This window comes from Danio aesculapii, chromosome 18 (assembly GCF_903798145.1).
Source record: "Danio aesculapii chromosome 18, fDanAes4.1, whole genome shotgun sequence".
Lineage (NCBI taxonomy): Eukaryota > Metazoa > Chordata > Actinopteri > Cypriniformes > Danionidae > Danio > Danio aesculapii.
This window is the reverse complement of record NC_079452.1, coordinates 17,428,599-17,454,220: the sequence shown is the minus strand read 5'-3', so window position 1 is coordinate 17,454,220 and position 25,622 is coordinate 17,428,599. Positions and strand designations below refer to the sequence as shown.

At 36.3% G+C, this 25,622-nt stretch overlaps 1 protein-coding gene across 1 annotated transcript; it reads right to left on the bottom strand.

Moving 5' to 3' along the window:
- Positions 1–335: 335 nt before the first annotated feature.
- depdc7a (DEP domain containing 7, paralog a) lies at positions 336–23,981 on the bottom strand. Its single transcript, XM_056478866.1, is given in 11 exon segments — positions 336–690; positions 2,229–2,307; positions 4,648–4,773; positions 7,291–7,433; positions 8,331–8,551; positions 10,704–10,896; positions 12,889–13,019; positions 15,720–16,035; positions 16,038–16,137; positions 16,139–16,152; positions 23,879–23,981. Coding segments are annotated over 11 exon segments (1,554 nt in total). The 5' UTR covers positions 23,895–23,981; the 3' UTR covers positions 336–475.
- Between the last annotated feature and the right edge of the window lie 1,641 nt (positions 23,982–25,622).

Genomic DNA, 25,622 nt, shown 5'->3' with positions numbered 1-25,622 from the left:
ACAGTACATATTTTGGATGTCTCCGTTATCTGATCCATTAACTTCAGGTGTTGGAGTCTCTTCCGATGTTCTGATAAGATGATTCAGGTGTGTTTGATTAGGGAGAGGTTGAAAATGTGGACTGTTTGTGTGCCTTCAGGAACAGGGTTGGGAAACACTAGTCTAGTGCAACTAGATGATGAATTCACAGCATTTTTAAGGCCTAAGAAGTGCCAGAAATCTTCAGAGAGATTCAATTGAATTCAATTCCCAGTCCATCTTAATGTTATTTAGGATGGATTCATTAGTCGGGGAGAGTAAGTAATATAAATATGAAATATGGCCTCGTGACAAGGTTTGTTTTTACTTTTTAATAAGAAATGCAAATGTATTAATTGTTCAACAATTCTCTCATACACACTCTTTCTCTCTACAATACATATTTACACATAAAAATACATCTTGCATATTATACAGTATTTACATTGCGTGATCCTTAAATATAAATATTGGATATTCTGTTGCCAAAATATTGCACAAATATTTCCGGATGGCCTTTGTAGAATTGTCCGAGCAGACGGCGCTTCTCCTTCAGAGAGAGTTTAGTGTTTTCGTGAATTGTCTTCAGTAACGTCCAGAGCTCCTCTCGGGTCGTTTTCTGAACCGTTTCCACAAAGTCTTTTCCAGAGAGACGTCGACAGTACGTTGTTCCTAAAAAAGACGATTCGAAATGAAGTTTGTTTTGACATAATGTGTGTGTTATTTATATTTACTATGTATATGGCTGCATACATGTATATGTACAAGCTATATATAAACTTATACAACAGTTCTATCTGGTTCTCGAATCTGATTGGCTGATAGCTGTGTGATATTCTGCAATATCAGCACTCGTACAGCCTCTTCACTCTTGTGTATTACTCCGCCCACATAGAGTTACAAGCAGATCAATAATCTCACTACAGTTCAACAAATACTGCAGCTGTTGGACAACATAATGTACTTTTGAGACTCTTTTAGGCGAGAATGTAGTTGTTTAGATTGCAAATATGCAGTTTATTTAGAAGAACAGTGCTTATTTTAAATATTTATCATTTTGGAGATACAGCGCGTCAGCATCCATCAGTCTGTCATACTGAGCAGAACAAAGATGATTGACCGTGTCCATCCACAAGATGGCGAGAGAGACCGCATGATAAGCCCTTAGAGGATAGAGCGCTGTAAGTCCTTCTAAATCAGGTAAGTGACTTTCTGACTCTATCTCTTTTGTATGTTGTAGTGCTGTATTTGTACCATAGTAATTGTAGTGTATTAAGTCTGAGATGGGACTCGCATATCAGGATGTGTGTATTTTGTGTTGGCCACTCTTTGTATAGCCCTGAGTTGCTTTTTGGTTGGCCATATGTTTGTTTTAATGAGTCTCCTGTTTTCGTTACTGCAGACTAGTTCAGTAAACAGAAAGAAAGAAGAAATGCCCGCATGTGTTTAGCGTTTTTGCTTTTCGCAAACACAACAGTAATCTGGTAGTGTTTGCTTTGCTTTTTCGGGGTTAATTATTGTGATCTCTCGATTGCAACAGAGAAATCCTGTGAAATCTCTGTAGACTGATGGCATTTCAGCCTTATAATCTTAACATGTCAGCCAAATTACCTGTTTTGTCATAACTTTTTAGACATTACGCAAGAGAATCATTCAAATAATAGCTCTCAAGTGACTTAGTAGCAATGGTTTCTGCTGGGTTTTTAGACTCTTGTGTTTGATTTTCTTTTTTATACACATGATTATGTCATCAAACTGTTGTATAAATGCAATATCATACTCGTAGCAGTGCGATATGGCTGTATATCATCACCGGTGGGACACTAAGACATTCGGCCTGCGGCTTCGTGCCAACACAGGCCTCAACACAGGCCCAACACAGGCTCAACACTAGCCAACACATGCCAATATACAGCCACATCGCACTGCTACTTGTGTGATATTGCTCATTTAACATATATGTAATATGTGTTGTATTGTTTTATGAATGTGTGTGTATCACATATCCATAGTAAATATAAATAACACACACACATATACATTATGTCAAAGGAAACTTTTATTTTGGATGTGATTGATCTTTGCCCAGCACTGGTTGTATTATAATTTTGTTGATTAGCAGGTAAATTGGGTTGTTGCGTAAATAATAACCAGCATGAAAGACTTAACATCAACGTTTCTTCAATACTGACATATATTTGCAGTTTTACCTGTGATGAGATCAGGATCCGTCCCTTTGATGATACTGGCCAGTTTATCACTTACAAGTGTATGCAGCGTGACAGGAATCTAAAGCACAATGAAGACAAAAATACTATATTGAATTAACTTTATGAACAGAAAAACAACAATATCATTAGAAAACAATGAACTAAACCAGGGGTTTTCAAACTTTTCAGCCTGTGACCCCCAAAATAACAATTCTAGTGACTCGTGACCCCCACAATCCTCAGAGGTGGTTATGAACATACAGACATTGCACATAACAGTTCACACACGCCAATAGAACTATATAAACAAGCTTATTGACAACACAAAAAGTGCAACAGTCTAACAACCATATCATTTTTATAGGCATTATTCATTCTATTTAATATTAATCTCAAATAGGTATATAATATTAGATCTAATATTAGATCTCATTAATATTAATCTCATTTATTGAGAATGGTGGGCACAACGTTTACAGCACAAGACTATTCTTTGTTTAATTTTGGAGACTGCCACTTGGAGATCATCCTGCATGTTCAGTCGTGGGCTTTATTTTTGATGTACTGTAAAGGTGTAAAGTTTAACATTGTGCCGTACAAACCAATCAACTAACTATTACTGTTTTGTTAATAATAACCCAAGGGGTCACAATCCAATGGGAAATCCAATGGGAAAAAAAGGCTGATGCTTTTCTTTTTTAAATATTTTCCAAATGATGTTTAACAGATCAAGGAAATGTTCACAGTATGTCTGATAATATTTTTTCTTCTGGAGAAAGTCTTATTTGTTTTATTTCGGCTAGAATAAAAGCAGTTTTTAATTTTTTAAACACCATTTTAAGGGCAATATTATTAGCCCCTTTAAGCTATATTTTTTTCGATAGTCTACAGAACAAATACAATAACTTGCCTAATTACCCTAACCTGCCTAGTTAACCTAATTAACCTAGTTAAGCCTTTAAATGTCACTTTAAGCTGAATATTAGTGTCTTTTTTTTTTATAATTATATTTATTGGATTTTCACTATAATACAGACATAACAACACTTCTTCAAAAGATACTCACACAACAACAACAAAAATATTAACAACACAGAACAATGTAAAAGGAGAAAAAAAAAAAGGCTCAGATTACCTATAAAACAGTACTACCCCACATTAAACAGATCAGAAAAAAAGGGATAACATTGTATGTTTTTCAGAAAACAATAGTTACAATATTCCTTTCAGCATGATAGGGCAAAGACTAGGTTCCAAATAGTCCAAGTATGGAGTCCAAACTTTGAAAAAATGTTCTGTTTTTTTTGTGTAAAACATGGGTAAGATGTTCCAGAGGAATCAACTCAAAAATTATCTTGTGCCAACCTTTAAGTGATGGAGATTTATCACTAATCCAGAATATTAGTGTCTTGAAAAATATCTAGTCAAATATTATTTACTGTCATCATGGCAAAGATAAAATAAATGAGTTATTAGAAATGAGTTATTAAAACTATTATGTTTAGAAATGTGTTGAAGAAATCTTCTCTCCGTTAAAACAGAAATTGGGGGAAAAAAATAAACAGGGGGGCTAATAATTCTGACTTCAACTGTATATATTTATATATGAGTCTTGTGCTTACCAAGGTTGCATTTACTTGATACGTTGGCTTGATCATAAATATTATTTATGATAACTGTGTACTATTTCAATATATTTTTAAATGGTATTTATTCCTGTGATGCAGAAGCTGAAACTATTATGGCTGAAAGGGCACCTTTTATGCAACAATCACTTTTAAAAGGGCTTCAAACACAGCTGTGTTGCAACAGTGTGTGAATATAAGCAGCTTCTAATAGTAAAAATTAATTAATTTTATTTGCTATAATCACACTTGATAAAAAAAGTCTGCAGAAACACTTTGATTGACATTCTCCATTTGTACGTGTCATCAGAGGGAGAAAGCCCCGCCCATTAGTGACTATCTCTCCCTCATTAGCATAGGACGCTAGTCTTGTGTTTGAATCTGCCACTATGCTGACACACAGGCATTTGTAGCTCCGCCCGCTTTCAAAAAGACCACAATCTCATTTGAATTTAAAGCGACAGTCACCAAAACGGCACAATTAGGACCGAATCCTAAAAGGGGCAGATTCAAAGAGTTATAAAACATTATCTGTGGGGTATTTTGAGCTGAAATTTCTCAAACACACTCTAGGGGCATCAGAGACTTATTTCACATCTTGTAAAAATTGGCATAATAGGCCCCCTTTAAATGCACTGTATGTCAGGTGTATTTTTTGCCTCTATATCGTGCACTTAAAGTCCTTTAGCTTGTGGCAATCCTTTACTTATACTACATACATCCAGTTGTATATAGTAAACAGCACTGACACACTGTTGTGAGTTGTGTGTTTTCAGTGTGACGTTTTGACTCACCTTGAAGAGGTCGTGATGTTTGTCCATCATGAAAAGAACCAGAAGATCAACCTTCCCCTTGGCTAGTTTGGTCCCGTACACAATAGCATTGGAGAACGCCCTCTTTACTGCCATTCTGTTCTCTATCTGAAACACACAAACACACACACACACACACACACACTCTCAGCTTTCTGTAGGGATCATGTAGGAATGGCATTTCTGTAGGAGTAAACCTGATCAAAAGAGACTGTTGTTTAATTTGTCTTTTCGCTAGCGCGACGACTGTGGTTTTCATGTTTTTTAACAATGACACTTTTGTGTGATATCAACACAGTCATAGTGTGTGATGATCTGATTTATTCACAAGTGTCATTCTAGTGTGGAAACACCAGTACCATTTCTACCAGGGTTATACAGTATATAGAAGTCTGATACATGCAAATTACACATATGACATGATTTTTTTAAATCTATAATTGAGGATAGAGTATTTTCCGCAAAAAAGTCACACATAACTATAATTTGCAGCTTTACAAAACTACGTTGAGACAAAAATATATTTTAAAATAATAAATATAAATATTTTCATTTATATTTGGATTTTACATACAGTCAAGCTTGAAATTAGTCAACCCCTTCTGAGGTAAAACTGAGGCAAATTCTGAGGTAAAATTGTTGTTCAAATGTAAATCCCTCTTTCGGATGAGACGTTAAACCGAGGTCCTGGCTCTCTGTGGTCATTAAAAATCCCAGCATGTCCTTCGAAAAAGAGTAGGGGTTTAACCCTGGCATCCTGGCCAAATCTGCCCACTGGCCTCTGTCCATCATGGCCTCTTAACCATTTTATAAATGGCTTAATCACTCTGTCTCCTCTCCACCAATTAGCTGGTGTGTGGTATGGCGCAAAATGGCTGCCGTCGTGTCATCAAGATGGATGCTGCACATTAGTGGTGGATGAGGAAATTCCCCCCTATGTGTAAAGCGCTTTGAGTGTCCAGAAAAGCACTATATAAAATGTAAGGTATTATTATTATTAAATAAAAGCTTCTTGAACATCATCTTAATACCTTTTAGGTGAAGCCTGTGTCATTTCTGGTCAAAGAAAAAAACTTGCTGGTTGAATAAAAGTAACTTTAAGTAAAGACAATAGAATACACAAGACATGTCACTCTTATCTTTTTGAATGGGGAAGAGTGTAACGGTCAATATGGTAAATAAAGCTCCGCCTACTAGTACAGGAGCCAATCATCGATTGCTATAGACTGGCGATACTCCGGGGGAGGGGCTCGGACCAGACGTGAGTTTCTGCAGATTTTGTGTGATTTGATTGGTTTAGAAATGAAACTAAAGAGAGATGTTGTTTAATTTATTGGTGATTCCTAATATGAAATTCCATCATAAGCTTGTCAAGAATTAGATGTTTCCCCATTCAAGAATGCCCGAGCATACTGCCCGACAGGTGCTTCAAAGATGACCGCCGAGTGAAATGACTTGCCTTAAAGGGACTTAGCTTTAAGTCAGAATTTGTCAGGGGTATGAATAATTTTGGGCTTGACTGTATATAAAATGGGTGGCGCAGTGGGTAGCACTGTAGACTCACAGCAAGAAGGTCACTGGTTTGAGCCTTGGGTGGGCCAGTTGGCATTTCTGTGTGGAGTTTGTATGTTCTCCCCATGTTGGTGTGGGTTTCCTCCATGTGCTCTGTTTTCCCCCAAAAACATGGTGGGACATGCGCTATAGGTGAATTGGGTAGGCTAAATTGTCTGTAATGTATGTGTGTGAACGAGTGTGTATGAGTGTTTCCCAGTGATGGGTTGCAGCTGGAGGTGCATTCGCTGTAAAAAACATATGCTGGATAAGTTGGCGGTTCATTCCGCTGTGGCGACTCCTGATTAATAAAGGGTCCAAAACGAAAATGAATGAATGAATATAAAATATGTCATATATGCAACACATTTTGAAATATTGACTTACATATTTTACATATTTTTTAATCATTAGAATGACAAATATGTTCATATATGAGATATATTGATTATCGATGTGTTAGATGTCTATTCACAAAAACTTTCAAAACATTTCTAGTGCACACTTAGTATATACAGTAATTCTTTTTTTCAGAACTGCTCTCCAAAAACATTCAGCAACTATGATGTTTATTTATATTAATTTATTCATTTTCCTTCAGCTTAGTCCCTTATTTATTAGGGGTCGCCACTGCGGAATGAACCGCCAACTATTCTGGCATATGTTTTACGCAGCGGATGCCCTTCCAGCTGCAACCCAGTACTGAGAAACACCCATACACACTCACATTCACACACATACACTACGGCCAATGTAGTTCATCCACTTCACCTATAGCGCATGTGTTTGAACTGTGGGGGAAACTGAAGCACCCGGAGGAAACCCACGCCAACACAGGGAGAACATGCAAACTCCACACAGAAATGTCAAGACATTTTCAGTGAACACATGATATATACAGTCATTCTTTTTTTTCAGATCTACTCTCTAAAGACATTCTGGCACTATGATGTTCACTTATATAATTCAGGAAATAAATCTAAATGTAACGATAAACAACAATCATACACAGGCCCTTCACAGCCTCCATTATGAGTTTAACTGAAATAAAAACAACGTCCTGTAGATTTGTACCTCTTTGTGTAGTTTGATCTGGTGCGGACCGCCAGCGAGGGCCATAAAGCGCAGTAACCTGCGGAGCTCCTCTCGACTGCGCGAGTCCTGCAGCTTCAGACACAACTGAAGAGACTCCAGCGCCTGCTCACACTTCCCATTCACTGCGCACACACAATCATATCATAACACAGTGCAATAATACATATGTGAGACGCATATATAAAGTTAAAGTCAGAATTATTAGCCCCCCTTTGATTTCTTTTTTTATTTTTTAAATATTCTCCAAATGATGTTTGACAGAGCAAAGAAATTTTCACAGTATGTCTGATAATATTTTTTCTTCTGGAGAAAGTCTTATTTGCTTTATTTCGGCTAGAATAAAAGCAGTTTTTAATTTTTTAAATACCATTTTAAGATCAAAATTATTAGCCCCTTTAAGCTAATAAACAGGGGGCTAATAATTCTGACTTCAACTGTATATATAATTTAAATACATATTCATTCATTCATTCATTCATTTTCTTTTCAGCTTAGTCCCTTTATTAATCTGGGGTTGCCACAGCGGAATGAACCGCCAAATTATTCAGCATATGTTTTACGCAGCGGATGCCCTTCCAGCTGCAACCCATCACTGGAAAACATCCATACACACTCATTCGCACACATACACGACGGCCAATTTAGTTTATTCAATTCACCTATAGCGTATGTCTTTGGACTGTGGGGGAAACCGAAGCACCTGGAGGAAACCCACGCCAACACGTGGAGAACATGCAAACTCCACACAGAAACGCCAACTGGACTCGAACCAGCGACCTTCTTGCTGTGAGGCGACAGTGCTAACCACTGAGCCATCGTGTCACCTTATAATCATAATATTCATCATAATATTTCCTTAAAAATCTTTATTTCATAATTTCATAATTAAAAACTAAAGTGTGCTGATTTTATGGCCGAGTTGTAAGTGTAATAATTAGTGTACTCCAACAATGCCAGCAATAAGGCCGATTTAATTAAATATAAGGATCAAGCTAACATGTAGCAGGCTGATATCTTACCGAGCAGCTCAGAGACGCCTGAGTGGATGTCAAAGACGTGATTGGTGAGCAGCGGAGGGTAGTCAGACTGGCCGTAGTGCTGGACCAGGACTCCATACAGGAGCTGTTTGTACTGAGACGTTTCCTCCTCACACTTAGCCAGTCCTCGGCTCACGTCCACCACCAGTTGATCTGGGAGAAACTCCAGACAGTCCACAGCTGCTGACAACCAGCTATCAGCTCTGTTAAAGAGACGAAGAAGGAAAGAATAGTGAGGAGATACAGATACAGTACTTAAAGGGACAGTTCACTCAAAGCTGAAAATTTCGTCATTATTTACTCGACCTTCACTTGTTTAAAACCTGATTGACTTTCTTCTGTTAAAATACAAAGGAAGATATTTAGAAAAGTACTGTAACCATTGACTCACATTTTTGTTTTTTCTACTATGAAAGTCAATGGTTACAGGTTTTCAGCTTTCTTCAGAATATCTACTTTAGTGTTCAACAGAAGAAAGAATCTCATTAAGGTTTGAAACCACTTGAGGTCGAGTAAATAGTGAGTACATTTTAATTTTGGGAAGAACTATCCAATTAAATCCAAATAAAAGGCAAGAGAGCTAAAAATACAACTCAAAAACAATACAAGTGAAGATATAAGATAAGAGAAACATCGAAACAACATGGCCTATACCAGGGGAGCCCAAACACAATCCCAAAAACGGCTGATTAACTGTACATCGGGGTGCCCAAACTCGGTCCTGGAGGGCCGGTGACCTGCAAAGTTAAGTTCCAACCCCAATCAGACACACCTAGGCTAGCGAATCAAGCTCTAGAAACATCCGTGCAGGTGTGTTGAGGTAAGCTGGAGCTAAGTTCTGTAGGGCACCGGCCCTCTGGGACCGAGTTTGAGCACCCCTGTCCTATACTATAGGTTTACATAGAAAAAACACAGTATACTGCCAATCACATTTGCATTCGTAAGTGATATACAATAAACAACAACAAAATACAAAATAAAAGGTTTGTTGACACAAAAAGAGTGAAATCTTTAAGCTTTTAAGGGTACATTCTTCACAAAAAACACAGATTAGATCGATAGATAGAAAATATATTGTTGAATGAGTGCTATAAATCTATCTAAAAGTCATGTTTTAAACAAATATACTTTAATAATCCTGCAATAATGCTTAACATTTTACAACTTGTCGGAGCAGATTTGGCGGGAACTTCATGCACGTTCATATAGGCCCGAGTTACTTCAAAACATTAGCTCTAGCTGTAGTTAGCATGGAGCTAGATTTTGTTGTTACAATGAACCCGACAAAAAACATAAATCATTAAAAACATTAAACCTCAGAAAATCACTGGTTGTAAAATCAGAAACCTTATTTATTTATCCACCTGCTATGATGATAACGTTCTGTATAGTCCAAGTTCATCTGTGATGAAGAGCAAAAAGTACTTCATTGTGGCTGCGAGAAGCATGCAGTTTTATTTTTAACCACTAGAGGGCCACAGGTTACATAGTGTAGCTTTAATTACATATATCTAAAGGGACAGTTGACCCAAAACGGAGAATTCTGTCATTACTTACTTATCCTTCACTTCCACACATCATTTGAAAAATGTTGTGAAGCTGTAACTACTGACTTCCATAGTATTTGTATTTCCTATAATGGAAGTCTAATGGTTATAGGTTTCTAACATTTTTCTAAATATCTTCTTTTGCGTTCAACAGAATAAAGGAACTAATGAAGGTTTGGAAACACTCGAAGGAGACTAAAATTAGTGAACTATCCCTTTAACTACCTTATATTCCATGCTGAGTTTACTAAACAACATTCATTCATTTATTTTTCTTTGGCTTAGTCCCTTTTTTATCAGGGATCGCCACAGTGGAATGAACCGCCAACTATTCCAGCATATGTTTTATGCAGCGGATGCCCTTCCAGCCACATCCCAGTACTGGGAAACACCCATAGACTCTCGCATTAGCACACACACTCATACACTACGGTCAATTTTGTTTACCCAATTCACTTTTAGCGCATGTGTTTGGACTGTGGGGGAAACCGGAGCACCCAGAGGAAACCCTCGCAAACATGGGGAGAACATGCAAACTCCACACAGAAATGCCAACTGGCCCAACCGGGACTCGAACCAGCGACTTTCTTCCTGTGAGGCGACAATGCTATTTACTGAGCCACTGTGCCCCCACTGAACAACACTAAGATATAATTCATTTTGGAGAGGGCTAACTTGCATTGCAGTGTGGCAAGCATGAACCATGCTTCTTGTGAAAGCCTACTTTTGACTTTGTTTGCACCCCACAATTAAACCAAGAGAGAAACAAATTGAGTTATGGAGAATAATGATGAAATAATGAGCATACTGCGCCTCACTGAAGGCCTTCAGGATCTCACGGTCCAGGTAGCTGCTGGTGTAGAGCAGGTCTGGGTCGCTGTCCATGCTGTGCAGAGGTGGACGAGGGCTTTCCTGACCCTCCAACAGGCCCTCCAGCAGCGGCAGTTCAATCAGCTGCAGGAGCCTCAGCACCGTCTGCTGCCGCCAGATCTCATCCATCACTGTTAAACACCAGTAATATATATTATAAAGTTATATAGAGTGATTTTACACTAAAATGCAGGGCTGCACCATACACTACCTGACAAAAGTCTTGTCACCTATCCAAGTTTTAGGAACAACAAATAATAACTTGACTTCTAGTTGATCATTTGGCATCAGAAGTGGCTTATATGAAAGGCAAAGGCCTCTAGATTACGCTTATTTAACCTAAAAAAAATATGATCATGCCTTGATTTTTAATGATTTAATTAGGAAATTAAGGTCTGACTTTGCTTAGACAAAAGTATGGTCTCTTAACAGAAATAATGTCTAGTATAGAATATAAAGTCATGGTGCAGTGGAAAAATGAATTAATATTGTGTCTGACTCCCATGAGCTTGGAGGACTGCATCCTGACTCAATGCAATGACTCAAATCACTTATTAATAAAGTCATCTGGAATGGCAAAGAAAGCGTTCTTGCAGGAGTCCCAGAGTTCATCAAGATTCTTTGAATTCATTTTCAATGCCTCCTCCTTCATTTTACCTGAGACTGGCTCAATAATGTTCATGTCTGGTGACTGGGCTGGCCAATCCTGGAGCACCTTGACCTACTTTGCTTTCAGGATCTTTGATGTGGAGACTGAAGTATCAGAAGGAGCACCATCCTGCTGAAGAATTTGCCCTCTGCTGTGCTTTGTAATGTAATGGGCAGCACAAATGTCTTGACAAATGTTGCCATCCACTTTGCAGATCTCTCGGACAACCCCATACTGAATGTAACTCCAAACCATGACTTTTCCTTCATCAAACTGGACTGATGAGAATCTTGGGTCCAAGTGGGTTCCAATAGGTCTTCTGCAGTATTTGTGATGATTGAGATGGAGTTCAACAGATGATTCATCTGAAAAATCTACATTATTCCACTTTTCTACTAGAAGTGAAGTTATTATTTGTTGCTCTTACAATAAGGGACAAGACTTTTGTCAGGTAGTGTATATATTGTTTCATAATCAAATCCACAATAGTCATATCGCAGGATCTGCAATGTCAAGTTGGGATTATTATTATATTATTGTGGAATCACTGCAAACTTTATAATAGAGTGAAATTGTTTTATTTGATTCTGTATTTTAAAGTCTGACTGTAAGATTTCAAGTGAATGTAAACCTTTGGTGTATGAAAAATTAGGTTTGTAGCTTTAACAAAGATAAATTGAATTTAATTAAAAATAAAAACTATAGTGTTATTTTTTTACACTTGTTAATTCAGTTTTTAGTACCTAAATATGGCTAGACTCTCCAGAAAAGCATAAAGCATTTCATACATAAATCTATTTCTTATGTACATTTGCTTAATTTTATTGATCTATTCTTGTAATGTGTACATGTAAATATATATATTTTCCCCGTTTACTTATTTTATATATATTTATAATTTAGCATTGTTAAAATGGGCATTGTTTGTTGGTTTGTTTTAATCTATTTGTTATTTAAAATGTTAATAAAAAGATGCAATAAAAAAGTAGAGCTAATCAAGTCATCTGGTAAAATTATATTCATATCACAATATACATAGTAGAAAACAAAACATCGCAATGTCTGTTATTTAAAATATTGTGCAACCCTAATAAAATTCATTCATTCATTTTCCTTCGGCTTCGTCCCTTATTTATCAGGGATCGCCACAGCGGAATGAACCACCAACGATTTCGGCATATATTTTAAGCAGCAGATGTCCATCTAGCCGCAACCCAGTACTGGGAAACACCCATACACTCTCACATTCACACACACTCGTACACTACGGCAAATTTAGTTAATCCAATTCACCTATAGCGCATGCCTTTTGGACACAGAAACGCCAACTGACCCAGCCGGGACTTGAACCAGCGACCTTTCTAGCTGTGAGGCGACAGTGCTAACCACTAAGCCACTGTGCCACACGCAACTAAAATATCAAATTTTATTAAAAAAAAAAAAAAGGATTTGAAATGGTTAAAATGTAACGTACACTCTTGTGATAATCCCAGATTCATCATCTGTGGAGTGATGGCTGTGTTCATGTTCAGATTTCCTAAAACGTCCTCCAGAGATTTATCCGTTTTGACAGGCGAGTTGTTCGGATACCCAGAATCCTCCTTCCTGAAGAAGAGAAATAGGCAATGTAATGTGAATATCACTATCACAGCTCTGAAAATGTTTCCAGTCTATTGAGAACCAAGCAGAACTCCAAATAAGGCCTCCAAATCTGTCTATGATTCACTGTGATGTTGACATGGGCATTTATAGAGGAATGGCTTTTAATAGCCACCTCAGTCCATTTGAAGTATTTCAAAGTATAAAACCTAAACATAATTTCAGCTCTATTCTGTCTGTAAGATCCTTAAGCTTTCCTATTTTAAAGAAACTCTCTAGGAAAAGTGAATTATTAACTAGTTTTGCAAGTTTCTTGTATCTTAGTAGATGATCTACTGACATTTGAGAAACAATGGCCTTTTTTCCACCTGTGCTTTCCAAACATTTTGTTTTCTTTGACCAGGGGCACTGCTTTTCTGTCTTGTCCAATTGGACAGAAGCTGGTAAATAAAAAAACTGATTAAAACACCAGGTGTAAACAGGAATGTTTCCCTTGTCTACTATGTAGATCCACTCAACTGAATGCATTTTAAAACCAGGTGTTCACACCACCTGTAAAAGCTCATACTAACATAGCCTACAAATATATCCCATATCTCCTTTTGTGTTTCTCAGAAAAACATTAATACGGTTCAGGTTTGGAACAACACGAGGGTGAAAAAAAGGATGAAGAAACTTTCATTCATTGTTTTAGGACAAGTCTTTCAGAGAAAACATTTAATTCAAAGGCAAAGGTAATGCTAATTGACCTAGCTGTCATCGCTGTATGAAATACTATAGATTTCTGTGATTTGAAACAACATCTGGTCATAAAAAGAAGTGATTTCTGATGTTGTGTAATGAATTTGTTGATTTGTGATGTTGAGTTGGGATTATAGTTGACTAGAAGCCAAAGTTCAGAACACAAGATTTGTTGAGTTGAGTCATTGCAGAGTTTAACCATAATGGAGTGAAAGTTTATCATTAGCATGTGTTTTTAAGGCCTGTAAATTTCTGTGAGCTTCCAAGAGAGTTTGATGCATTCGGACTCTAGAAATTGTACCATTTCTTCAAATTATACATTTGTAACTTTAAAGGGTCCCTATTTAACCCCTTTTACAAGCTGTAAGAGAAGTGTCTGGTGACTCCAGAATATGTCTGTAAAGTGTCGGCTGAAAATACCCATCAGATCATTTATTATACCCTGTTGAAAATGTCAATTTTGGGGTCAGAGGAAATTGTAGCTGATATTGTTCTTTTAAATGCAAATGAGCTGGTTCTCCCCACCTATCGTTCTGAAATTCACGCCTGCTTTTCCTGCTATGTCACATCAGATAAACAAGCACAGAGACAGAGGCAGACGCTAATGAAGCAGAAAAATAGCTGGAACAGATCTTTAATTCCAAGTTCTTTGCAAATCCTGTCTTGTGGACATCATTATACCCGTTAATACATGCCTGCCAACTAATATCAGTGGGCAGGGAAAACTGCAATATATACGGTAATATAACTACACACAGCTCCCCAAAGTTTATTTTGCATGATAACAGCTTTTTAATACAGAATAATTCGACTGAATTATTTATACAGTGAAGACTGTGTTTATTTATAAAGTGTTAATTTACATCTGATTTAGGTTTTGGTGATGTTGACCAATTTGGCATCGTACGATGTCTAATGTAATACATCGCGATGGACGATGGCAACGTCGTCATAGGCGGCGGTGACTTAGTTATTTATGAATAATTAATTAATTCATAACTAATTAATTATTTGTAGCCTACCGTTTTAACTACCTGACCCGCATGGTCTTTGTTTTACCCACATCCAAATAAATCAAGATAAGATACACACAAATTACCACCTGTCAATCACTTTTTCTGCGGGACTCTGGCATGAATAGGCAGAGTGATCTGTGTCGTTATAATGGCATCGACAAACTTCGTTGATAAAAAAGGTGCACAACCAACTGTATCTGAGGTTTTCGCTAAAATTACTAAGTACAAGCGTGAAAGCGAAAGATTGAAGCAGTGTACTGACGCTGTGACATGTTACCTGATTGATTCAAAAGACCGAAGTGTCATTAGATAGAGAAAAGATTAATGAAATATCACATTTAACAACTATGGTGAGACGTGATCCAGTGGTACATCTTTGATAAACTGTCCGACATGCACTGCTCTCTGGGGTTTTGTGCTCAAAGCACCCACCTGCCTGGAGCTCAGACATGCGCATATGCTAGAGGGCATGACAGAGTGTGTGTGTGGTCACGTGATCTACGCTGTAAACGGAGGGCTGTTCAGAAATGCTAGATAAAACATGTGGATGTTGATCGAGACATAGTGTAAACGGGGCCTAAGTGTGTATTTGCGATGGGGACGGGGCGGAGGATCGTGAACATTCTGATATCTATCGGCCATCAGCGATGGACGATGGCATCGTCTATCGACCCAACCCTAATCTGATTATTCATTTTCTGTACTGAATACTGCTTGACTCCCTATAAAGCACAGTTTATTTTACCTTTATCTCTGCTCAGTTGCATGTATTTATGCTTGTAATTTGTTTATTATATTTCACCCATGATTCACTCCCCTACAGAATCATCCCAATCAATCTAAATGAATGCATAATTTCCAAACAGAGCTGCTCAAGGCATCTGGTCAAATTGTATATAAGGAGAATTGCTCTGACTTGGTAATATGATGTAGAAAATCAGACCCTTACCTTTGGTACGGCGGGCTGTTGGTGTTCCTCTGTGTGTTGAGAGAGTTGTATCCACTATCAATAGTCTCTGAGCTGGAAGTGCTGGGCGTTTGTCTATTCAGAAACCTGTACAGGCTACAGCTGCTGTCCTCAAACTTGGCTTGCCTCTTTTCTTTCCCGAACACTTTAGTGTCCACCGCCTCAAAGACTCTGGCCTCCATAAGGGCCTGGCAGAGGCGGACCGCTTTGAATCGAGGAACCTCGGCATCTCCACAGACTTTGCTCTGAATGATGTGAGCCAGAACCACATCCACAGCTTCCGAGCCCAGAAAGCAGTCGGGTATATTTTCAGGTTGTGGCGTCTCCGTTTGACCTCCACTTGCGTCTGAAGGTTGTTAATGATGTTAGTCCAGATGTATGTGGCTCGGAACGGCTTTCCCAGCCATCCCTGTGTCTGTTGAGATGGTCAGAAACACCAGTCAAATACCAGAATAATCACCTCTGTCTTCATTAGTTACACAACATTAAATAAAGCGCCTTCTGACTTTTTCCCTTTTAATGAAAGTACTGTAGATTTGCTGAAAATAATGTACTTAAAGGGATAGTTGACCCTTATTCTGTCATCATTCTCTTTCCCATTACTTGTTCCAAACCTGTCTGAGTTTCTTTATTCTGTTGAAAATAAAAGATATTTTGGAGAAAGCTGAAAACCTGTAACCATTGACTTCCATAGTAGAGAAAACAATTACTATGAAAGTTAATAGTTACAGGTTTCCTTTCCTGCAGTCTTTAAAATTTCATCTTTTGTGTCTGGAGAAAGAAGTTCATAAAGGTTTGAAACCACTTGAAGGTGAGTAAATAGTGAGTGGATTTCATTTTTGGGTGATCTAACGCTTTAAAGCAATACTATCTTTTGTTTTCAGTTTACACCATTGATTCCGTTCGTCTCTCGTCCAAAAAACTAAAGTTTACTCACTCTTTACTCACCCTCAGTTGTTATTATCTTAAGAGAGTTTTGTTTTTCTGCTAAATATCAAAAGAAAATATTTTGATATCAACAGAAATTAGTCCAAGGCACTCTGAAAATGTGGAAAATTTCAAATTTTCCACATTTTCCGAGTGCCTTGGACTAATTTCTGTTGATGTTTTGATGAATCCCTCACCCAAAGAGCACCGACCAAATATTTGAGTTAGCCCTGAGCGCTTTTTGTTTGTTTTTCTGAAAATATTTTGATGTTAGAAATTGGTAACCTTCAATAATTGGAAAAATATATACTATGAAAGTCAATGGTCACGAGAGGTTTACAACATTTTTCAAAATAACCTGTTATGTATTCAACAGAAAAATGACAATGAAACAAGTAAAGGGCGAGTAAATGATGGCAGAATTTTCTTTTTTAAGTGAACTATCACTTTAAGAGTGAACTGAAGGTAATTTGTATATTAAATGTAATATTAATAAACTGAACTAAATCCTTTGTATTTGTGAACATAGTTAAAGGTAATGTTATAATTACTTCTATTGAAATTTGTTTAAACTGTACAACTGAATTTGCTGATAAGAATGTACATCAAATTAAAATATACTGTGTGCTGTTTTTCTTGACCCTTGTGTTAAATATATTGATAATGTGATGATGGAGCTACAATATTGTTCACTCATTAATTTTCCTTTGGCTTAGTCCCTTTTTAAATCAAGGGTCGCCGCAGCGGAATGAACCGCCAACTTATTCAGCATTTGTTTTACGCAGTGGATGCCCTTTCAGCTGCAACCCAGTACTGGGAAACACCCAAAAACTCTTGCATTCACACTCATAAACTACGGCCAATTTAGTTTACTCAATTCACCTAAAGCGCATGTCTTTGGACTGTCAGTGAAACCGGAGCACCCGGAGGAAACCCACGCCAACACAAGGAGAACATGCAAACTCCGCCGGGACTCGAACCAGTGCTAACCACAGAGCCGCTTGTCGCCCGCTACAATATTGTATATGTAAAATTTCCATTTAATAGATAGAAAATAGACTTTTGGCTAAAATGTATGCTTTTTGCTTTAACACAGCCAAAATGACCACAACTAAAATGGAAAGACAAAAAAAAATCCAATATAAAATATGCACTAGCAGTTATAATTATCAAGTACTTCTGCTTTAGGGTGTCAACATTGAACTTTAAAATATGACCAAATACTGTAAAACCATATATGTGGACTTAAGTGTGTTGAAAATGTTCTTTTATATTCACTTAACAGGCCTTCTATTACTATTTCATTACTTGCAAGTGTATAGCATGTATATAAATTCATTTACATACATATTTATTTATTTACTTACACTTTCACACACAAAAGGAGACACAATATGGACTATTTAATAAGGTTAACCATTAATCATCAAACTGGCGCATGATGCTTCAGGTTGTTTGCAAGTTTCTTTTCCTCGTGTAACATCATGAACCACTATTTTACATCCTAATCCTGAGTCCTTCTAATAGAATACTTTTTTTTTTTTTTTTTGTAATATTTTGTTTTATTTACCATTTTTATAAGATTTTTAACAAACACAGTACAATACAAATAATAATACAAAAATAATAATAAATAGAATACAAAATAATTGACATTAGCCCCATCCCACCCCCTCAAAAAAAAGGAAAAAAAAAAACAAAAAAAAAAACAACAACAACAAAGGGAGGAATCGTCTCAGTTATCAAATATATATAAGTATACACATGACATATGTAGCATAAACAAATTTTTTAAAAGATGACAGTATTCACATTTCTACAAAGTCAGTGTCATGAATATATGAGTTAGAGATGAAAATTTCCAAAGGTAAAATGCTAGATTCCCAAGAGTCTTAAAATATGTCGCCATGTGGTTTCAGCTTTTTTCTGTGAAGTTTCAAGACGTAGTCGTTCCATTTGAATGACATAAAGCAGCTCATTCAACCATCTCTTCAAACAGGGAGCCTTTGGAGACTTCCAATTAAGTAAGATAATCTTTTTAGCTGTAATCATGCCAACCATCAGGGCTTGCTGTTGGGTTGAAGGAAAAGTGTCCATTATGTTTGAATATCCAAAAATAGCCAAATTGTAGTCAGGTTGGATAGTGGTTCCATAAGCACTGGAAAACAACTCAAAGATGCTGGACCAAAACTCATAAAGAACAGGACAAAACCAAAATAAATGTGCCAAAGTCGTCTCTGCTCTACCACACCTGTCACATTTAGGAGATACAGAGGGAAAGATTTTACTTAATCTAGTTTTAGAAAAATGAAGGCGATGTAAAACTTTAAATTGAATTAATTTATGTCTCGAATTTATAGATTACTTACTTTAAATCAGATATATGGCAATATATATTACATATATAACATTCATGTTTGGACTTTATATATGCAATCATGTTTGGATTTCATATACGCAACATATATTTCAAAACATTGCCTGTTTACGTATATTTTTTCAACTACTAGAATTACAAACATGTACATAATGATGTTCATATATGGCCATATACACTCAAAAAGTATTTTTGCTGCTTGTTCAAATTACTTATTTAAAACTTATAAAAAACGAGCTGAATCAACACAATTCTTGAGTTTATTTTAAGACAAATTGTTTTATGTTCAATCCAAAAACAATAAACTTAACCTAATTGATTTGTGTTGGGGCAACATGAAGGAATTGTGTGGAAACCAGCATTTTTACAGTGTAAAAAAATCAGATTTCCATAAGGGTCAGTGTACTGGAAGACATCGACAAAAAGACGTTTTTCAGATGTCTGAAACTGAACCAAGAGGTTTCGGCTTACCCATATTTATCATTATAATCAACACGACAGTTGCAGAACATGAAGTTTCCCATGTAATACTGGACTAAAAAGAACGTTTTTACAGATCCAACACAAAGAGCTTCGGCTGCCAAGATCAATAGCGGACAAGCCTTATAAATGGCACAGAGGGAGGCTGATTATTTCTCAAAAGAAGAGCTTCCTGCAGCCCTGAGCCAATCATGAAGCTCCAAATGAGCCACCGGGGATTGGGATATATCTACTAGGGTGGCTAGAAAACCTACAGGATGACTGCTGTGATTACGCACACGCCTAGTCTTTTGCGTCAAGTGGACAACAGCTGGACACAATATGAAAGACTCTCTAGACACAGCGGTTCAAGGGTTTTCCTGAGAAGTCTGAAATGCAGCGGGCAGGAGATTAATGCCTGTTGTGTGAATATAGTCATTGTTTTCTTTTGTGAGAAACAAGTAGACTTTTGTATATCTTTATAGTACTTTTTTTAAGGAACGTGCATGTAGAATGTAATGTTTTCAGACAGATTCTTTGCAATTGAGTAAAAACGTACTTAAATTTAGACTATAGAAAATTACCTAATTACTGGTTTTGATGCACGCAATCTGTTCATGATTTCATAGTTGCTTTTATTGTCTTTGAAATAATCACACCCTTTTTTATTTCAAATGAAATGTGCAAGTCATGTATTCGTAACTGCAAATATGTCATGATTAAGTTGCAATTTAGTGCATTTAACTTAATGTACTGAATAACACATCTGCAGTATGTTAGACAGCAGGTCAAATTAAATGTACTTACATTACCCGACAAAAATCTTGTCACCAATCCCAGTTGTAAGAGCAACAAATAATAACTTGACTTCTAGTTGATCATTTGGAAAAGTGTCAGAGGGCAAACATTTCAGATTAATCATCTGTTGAACTGCATCCCAATCATCACAAATACTGCAGAAGACCTACTGGAACCTGCATGGACCCAAGATTCCCACAGAAATCAGTCAAGTTTGGTGAAGGAAAAATCATGGTTTGGGGTTACATTCAGTATGGGGGCATGCGAGAGATCTGCAGAGTGGATGACAACATCAACAGCCTGAGGTATCAAGACATTTGTGCTGCCCATTAGATTACAAACCACAGAAGAGGGCAAATTCCTCAGCAGGATAGCGCTCCTTCTCATACTTCAACCTCCACTTCAAAGTTCCTAAAGGCAAAGAAGGTCAAGGTGCTCCACGATTGGCCAGCCCAGTCACCAGACATGAACATTATTGAGCATGTCTGGGGTAAAATGAAGGAGGAGGCATTGAAGATAAATCCCAAGAATCTTGATGAACTCTGGGAGTCCTGCAAGAACGCTTTCTTTGCTATTCCAGATGACTTTATTAATAAGTGATTTGAGTCATTGCAGAGATGTATGAATGCAGTCCTCCAAGCTCATGGAAGTCATACACAATATTAATTCTGTTTCCACTGCACCATGACTTTATATTCTATACTGTACATTATTTCTGTTAAGAGACAATACTTTTGTCTAAGCAAAGTCAGACCTTATTGTCTTAATTAAATAATTATAAAACAAGACATGATCATATTTTATTTTGGTAAAATAAGCGTAATATAGAGGCCTTTGCCTTTCACATAAGCCACTTCTGAAGCCAAATTAACAACTAGAAGTCAAGTTATTATTTGTTGTTCCTAAAATTTGGATAGGATTTGATGGGAGACAAGACTTTTGTCAGGTATTATGATATTATGAAATGTATTTTAAAAATCATACCCATAAAAGTGTATTCTCTTAAGTGGTGCTTTATTTTATTACAATTATTTCACCTAGAAATACAAGTAAGAGTGAGAACATCACTGTTTTTGTACATTACAATTAAAAAATCTGGACTTTTTCCTCTTCTTCTCCGCATTTATCTAAATTTGACTAAACTCGTCAGAAGCTTAATCACTGATAATCTGATAAACCAGCACAATGCAACTTCCTTGTTATGTTCACATTGCATAGGCTTCTGCTTATTTGCATGGCACTGGTTGAACAACTGTTTTAGTACTTGTTGAGATTTTGACATATCTAAACCTTGCAAAAAATATACAATAACTCATTAACCATCATGACACTACGGTAAAATGTTTTTCTCAATAACTGTAGCACAACTTGAAACAAAGTTACATAGTAGGCTACTCTTTAAAAAAAACACACTACAGAATCACCATGGTATAACAATAACCACAGTAACATGCATTTACTTTAGCAGTGTTAATTCTCCAAGTTAGAAACGTGGATCTGCAAAACATGCATTAGGGGACAGTAAAAGAGTCTCCATGGTGTTTATCCACATCTGATGGGATTGCAGTCCTCTAATGATGGGCATCACACACTGCTGTGTTTGCCCAACACTCAGATAAATAATCCCAGAGGGAGAACGGCTAATGATCACACAGCATCAAGACCATAGCTTATTATTATGACACAAAAATACGATGAAGACAACTAAGCACCAACTGTAACTATATGTCAAGCACAGACAAGCCAAAGTGTTTTACCCTCTGGCTACTGTAAATGCAAACCAGGCTATATTGGCCATTTGCCAAACCATTTGCTAGCTAAACCTCTTTACTTTTATATCAATTTGACCAAATTCACTTAGTCATGTAAATTAAATATGCATCAAAATACATCGACAGAACTATTTTGTAAAACTACAAGACTTGTTTTGTTTTAAATGCAGTGACAAAACCATACAGTTTCAGCAGTAAACATTTAAAAAGATTCATTATAAACATACCTTTAGCTTAGTGCCTTATTGATTAGGGGTTGCCACAGCGGAACGAACCGCCTACATTATACAGGTTAATCCTATTTTAACTTTTAAGAATACACATTTAGCTTTGATTAAAACTATCAGTACAAAAATAGTTGTATAAAAACATTTGCTAGCTAAGCCTCTTTACATTTATATCAATTTGACTAAATTCACTAGTCATATAAAATAAATAAGCATCAAAATACATCTACTAAACCATTATGTAAAACTACAAGACTGTCTTATATACAGTGACAAAACCATATAGTTTCAGTAGTAAAAATTCAATTATACATTATAAACATTAATTCATTTTCCTTTATTTATTAGAGGTCTCAACAGCGGAATGAACCGCCTACATTATAAACAGGTTAGTCTTATTTTTACTTTTAAGAATTCACATTTAACTTTGAGTAAACTATCGGTACAATATAGTTGTATGGAACAATTTGCTAGCTGAACCTCAACATTTATATCAATTTGACATTGAAATAAGTCGACTTTGCCATTATGTAAAACTACTTATATGCAGTGACAAAACCATAGAGTTCCAATAGTAAATATTCAATAATATACATTATAAACAGGCTCATTTTATTGTAACTTTTAAGAATTCACATTTAACTTAGATTAAAATTATTGGTGCAAAATAGTGCTATGAAACCATTTGCTAGCATTTACATTAGCCTTTATCAATTTGACTGAATTCGCTTAGTCATGTAAAATAAACACATCAAAATACATCGCCTCTTACCATTATGTAAAACTACAAGACTGTCTTATATGCAGTGACAAAACCATAGAGTTTCAGTAGTAAAAATTCAATAACATACATTATAAACAGGCTATTTTATTTTAACTTTTAAGATTTCACATTTAACTTTGATATTGGTACAAAAATAGTTGTATGACAACATTTGCTAGCTAAGCCTCTTTACATTTATATCAATTTGACTGAATTCGCTTAGTCATGTAAAATAAACACATCAAAATACATCTACTAAACCATTATGTAAAACTACAAGACTGTCTTATATGCAGTGACAAAACCATAGAGTTTCAGTAGTAAAAATTCAATAACATACATTATAAACAGGCTATTTTATTTTAACTTTTAAGATTTCACATTTAACTTTGATATCGGTACATAAATAGTTGTATGAAAACATTTGCTAGCTCAGCCTCTTTACATTTATATAAATTTGACTAAATTCACTCATGTAAAATAAATATCAGAATACATCGACTGAACCATTGTGTGAAACTACAAGACTGTCTTAACAAAACCATACCGTTTCAGTAGCAAACATTCAATAATACACATTATAAACAGATTAATATTATCTTAACTTTTAAGAATTCACATTTAACTTTAATTAAAACTATCGATACAAAACACAGTCGTGTGAAACCATTTGGTAGGTGTATTTATTACCATCAGTGGTAATAACTGAAATAATATACAGTATAAACAGGTTAATCTTTACCTTTCAAGAATACAAACTTACGAAATATTCGAGCGCATAATACATCAAAATACCCAGCTGTAGCTTAGAAACTCACCTGGAAGTGTGTGCATGCGATGTCTGTTGTTCAGTTTAAAGCCGTGTGTGTGTGTTTTTGTAAAGCATCTCGTTTTCTGGCTCGCGCTCTAATGTTCACACTCGCGCGCGCCCCCCTGAACTCATCTGCACTGTGCACGAGCACACACCCTCGCTGTGACGTCGTGGTGAGCGCACAGTCGACGGATCATCAGCATTATAATAACTTCATTTGCACCGAAGAAGAGTCCACCGAAACTTTCGAATGGTAAATACGCAACACTAAGTGTTAACAGGGCAGTTGTTATGACATAGGTTCCTATTTTAGAAATGGTGAGATAAATACAGCGCTAAATAAACTTTCTGTATTAGCCGTTTATAGTTCCCGCCAAAACAGACACCACAGACACCGTTCCTGCTGTAAAACTGTGGTAACCATTGTGAAACAGAAGTGTACTTAATTTTATTGAATGTGTACTTCAATTCTTAAAAGCGTATATTCGAAAAGAAAGCATTTAATGGAAGAAGTCTTGGGTACTTTGAGTAGACACCTTTAAAGGGATTAAATGACAATTTCCTCAACATTTATTTACACTGAGGTGGTTCTAAACTTTGGATTTATTTGTTCTGTTAAACACACAGACAGACACACAATTCTGAAGAATGTTTTGAAACAGCTAGAATGAGCAAATTATTTTCATTTTTGAGTCATTTTGAGTGAGTTTTTATTAATGGATTAGATCAGTGGTACTCAACCCTGTTCCTGGAGATCAGTTGCCCTGCAAAGTTCAGCTCCAACCCTGATCAAACACACCTGAACCAATTAATTAGGACCTGAACAGCACTTGATAATGGAACAGGGTTGGTCACCCCTGGTTTAGATTTTTAGGTTTAATCAATTTAAAGGTTTTACTAAGGCCTTTCTAAAGCATTGTGATGTGTTAATATTTTGTCAATGTTTAAATGTATGAAATGTTTATTATTTTTATGTTAACCAATGTTCTGAAAGTTTTTGTTCAATATTTTGCGTGAATATATATTTCATATATTAGAAGTTTACCATAAATACTTGTCAGTACACTTCAACCTTATTTCAAAGATAAAAGAATTATGAAATACAGTAAAGATTTAATATGGGTTAGAGTGCACTCTTAAGTTCATTCATTCATTGATTAATTTTCCTTCGGCTTAGTCTCTTTATTCATCAGGGGTCGCCACAATCACACGTACACACACACACACTACGGCGAATTTAGTTTATTCAATTTACCTATAGAGAAGAGGAGAACAGGCAAACTCCTCACAGAAATTCCAACTGACCCAGCCGGGACTCGAACCAGTGACCTTCTTGCTGTGAGGTGACAGTGCTAACCACTGAGCCACCGTGTCGCCACTTTTACATTCAATTTATTGTGTGTAAACTACACTGCACATTCATTCAATTCTAAATAGTTTAACTTTGCTTTTTCACATTGTAATAACCAAGTATGTCTCAAAAATCTTTTAACAATTTCCCATATTCATTATAAATAGTAAACAAATTACAATTGGTGCATAGGAATTTAAAATCTCACCCTCTCTATTTCATCCTTAACTGGTTAAACAAGCAAGCAATGAACAAAGTTTCACCCCGTATACTGGGTGGTTTCAAATTACATCCAGTTCATAGAAAACTTTACTCAAAACATTGAAACATATTACCAAGGGCTAGCAAGTTCAAGGAATTTTTCCTGACCAGCAATTCATTTACTTGGAAAATATTAACA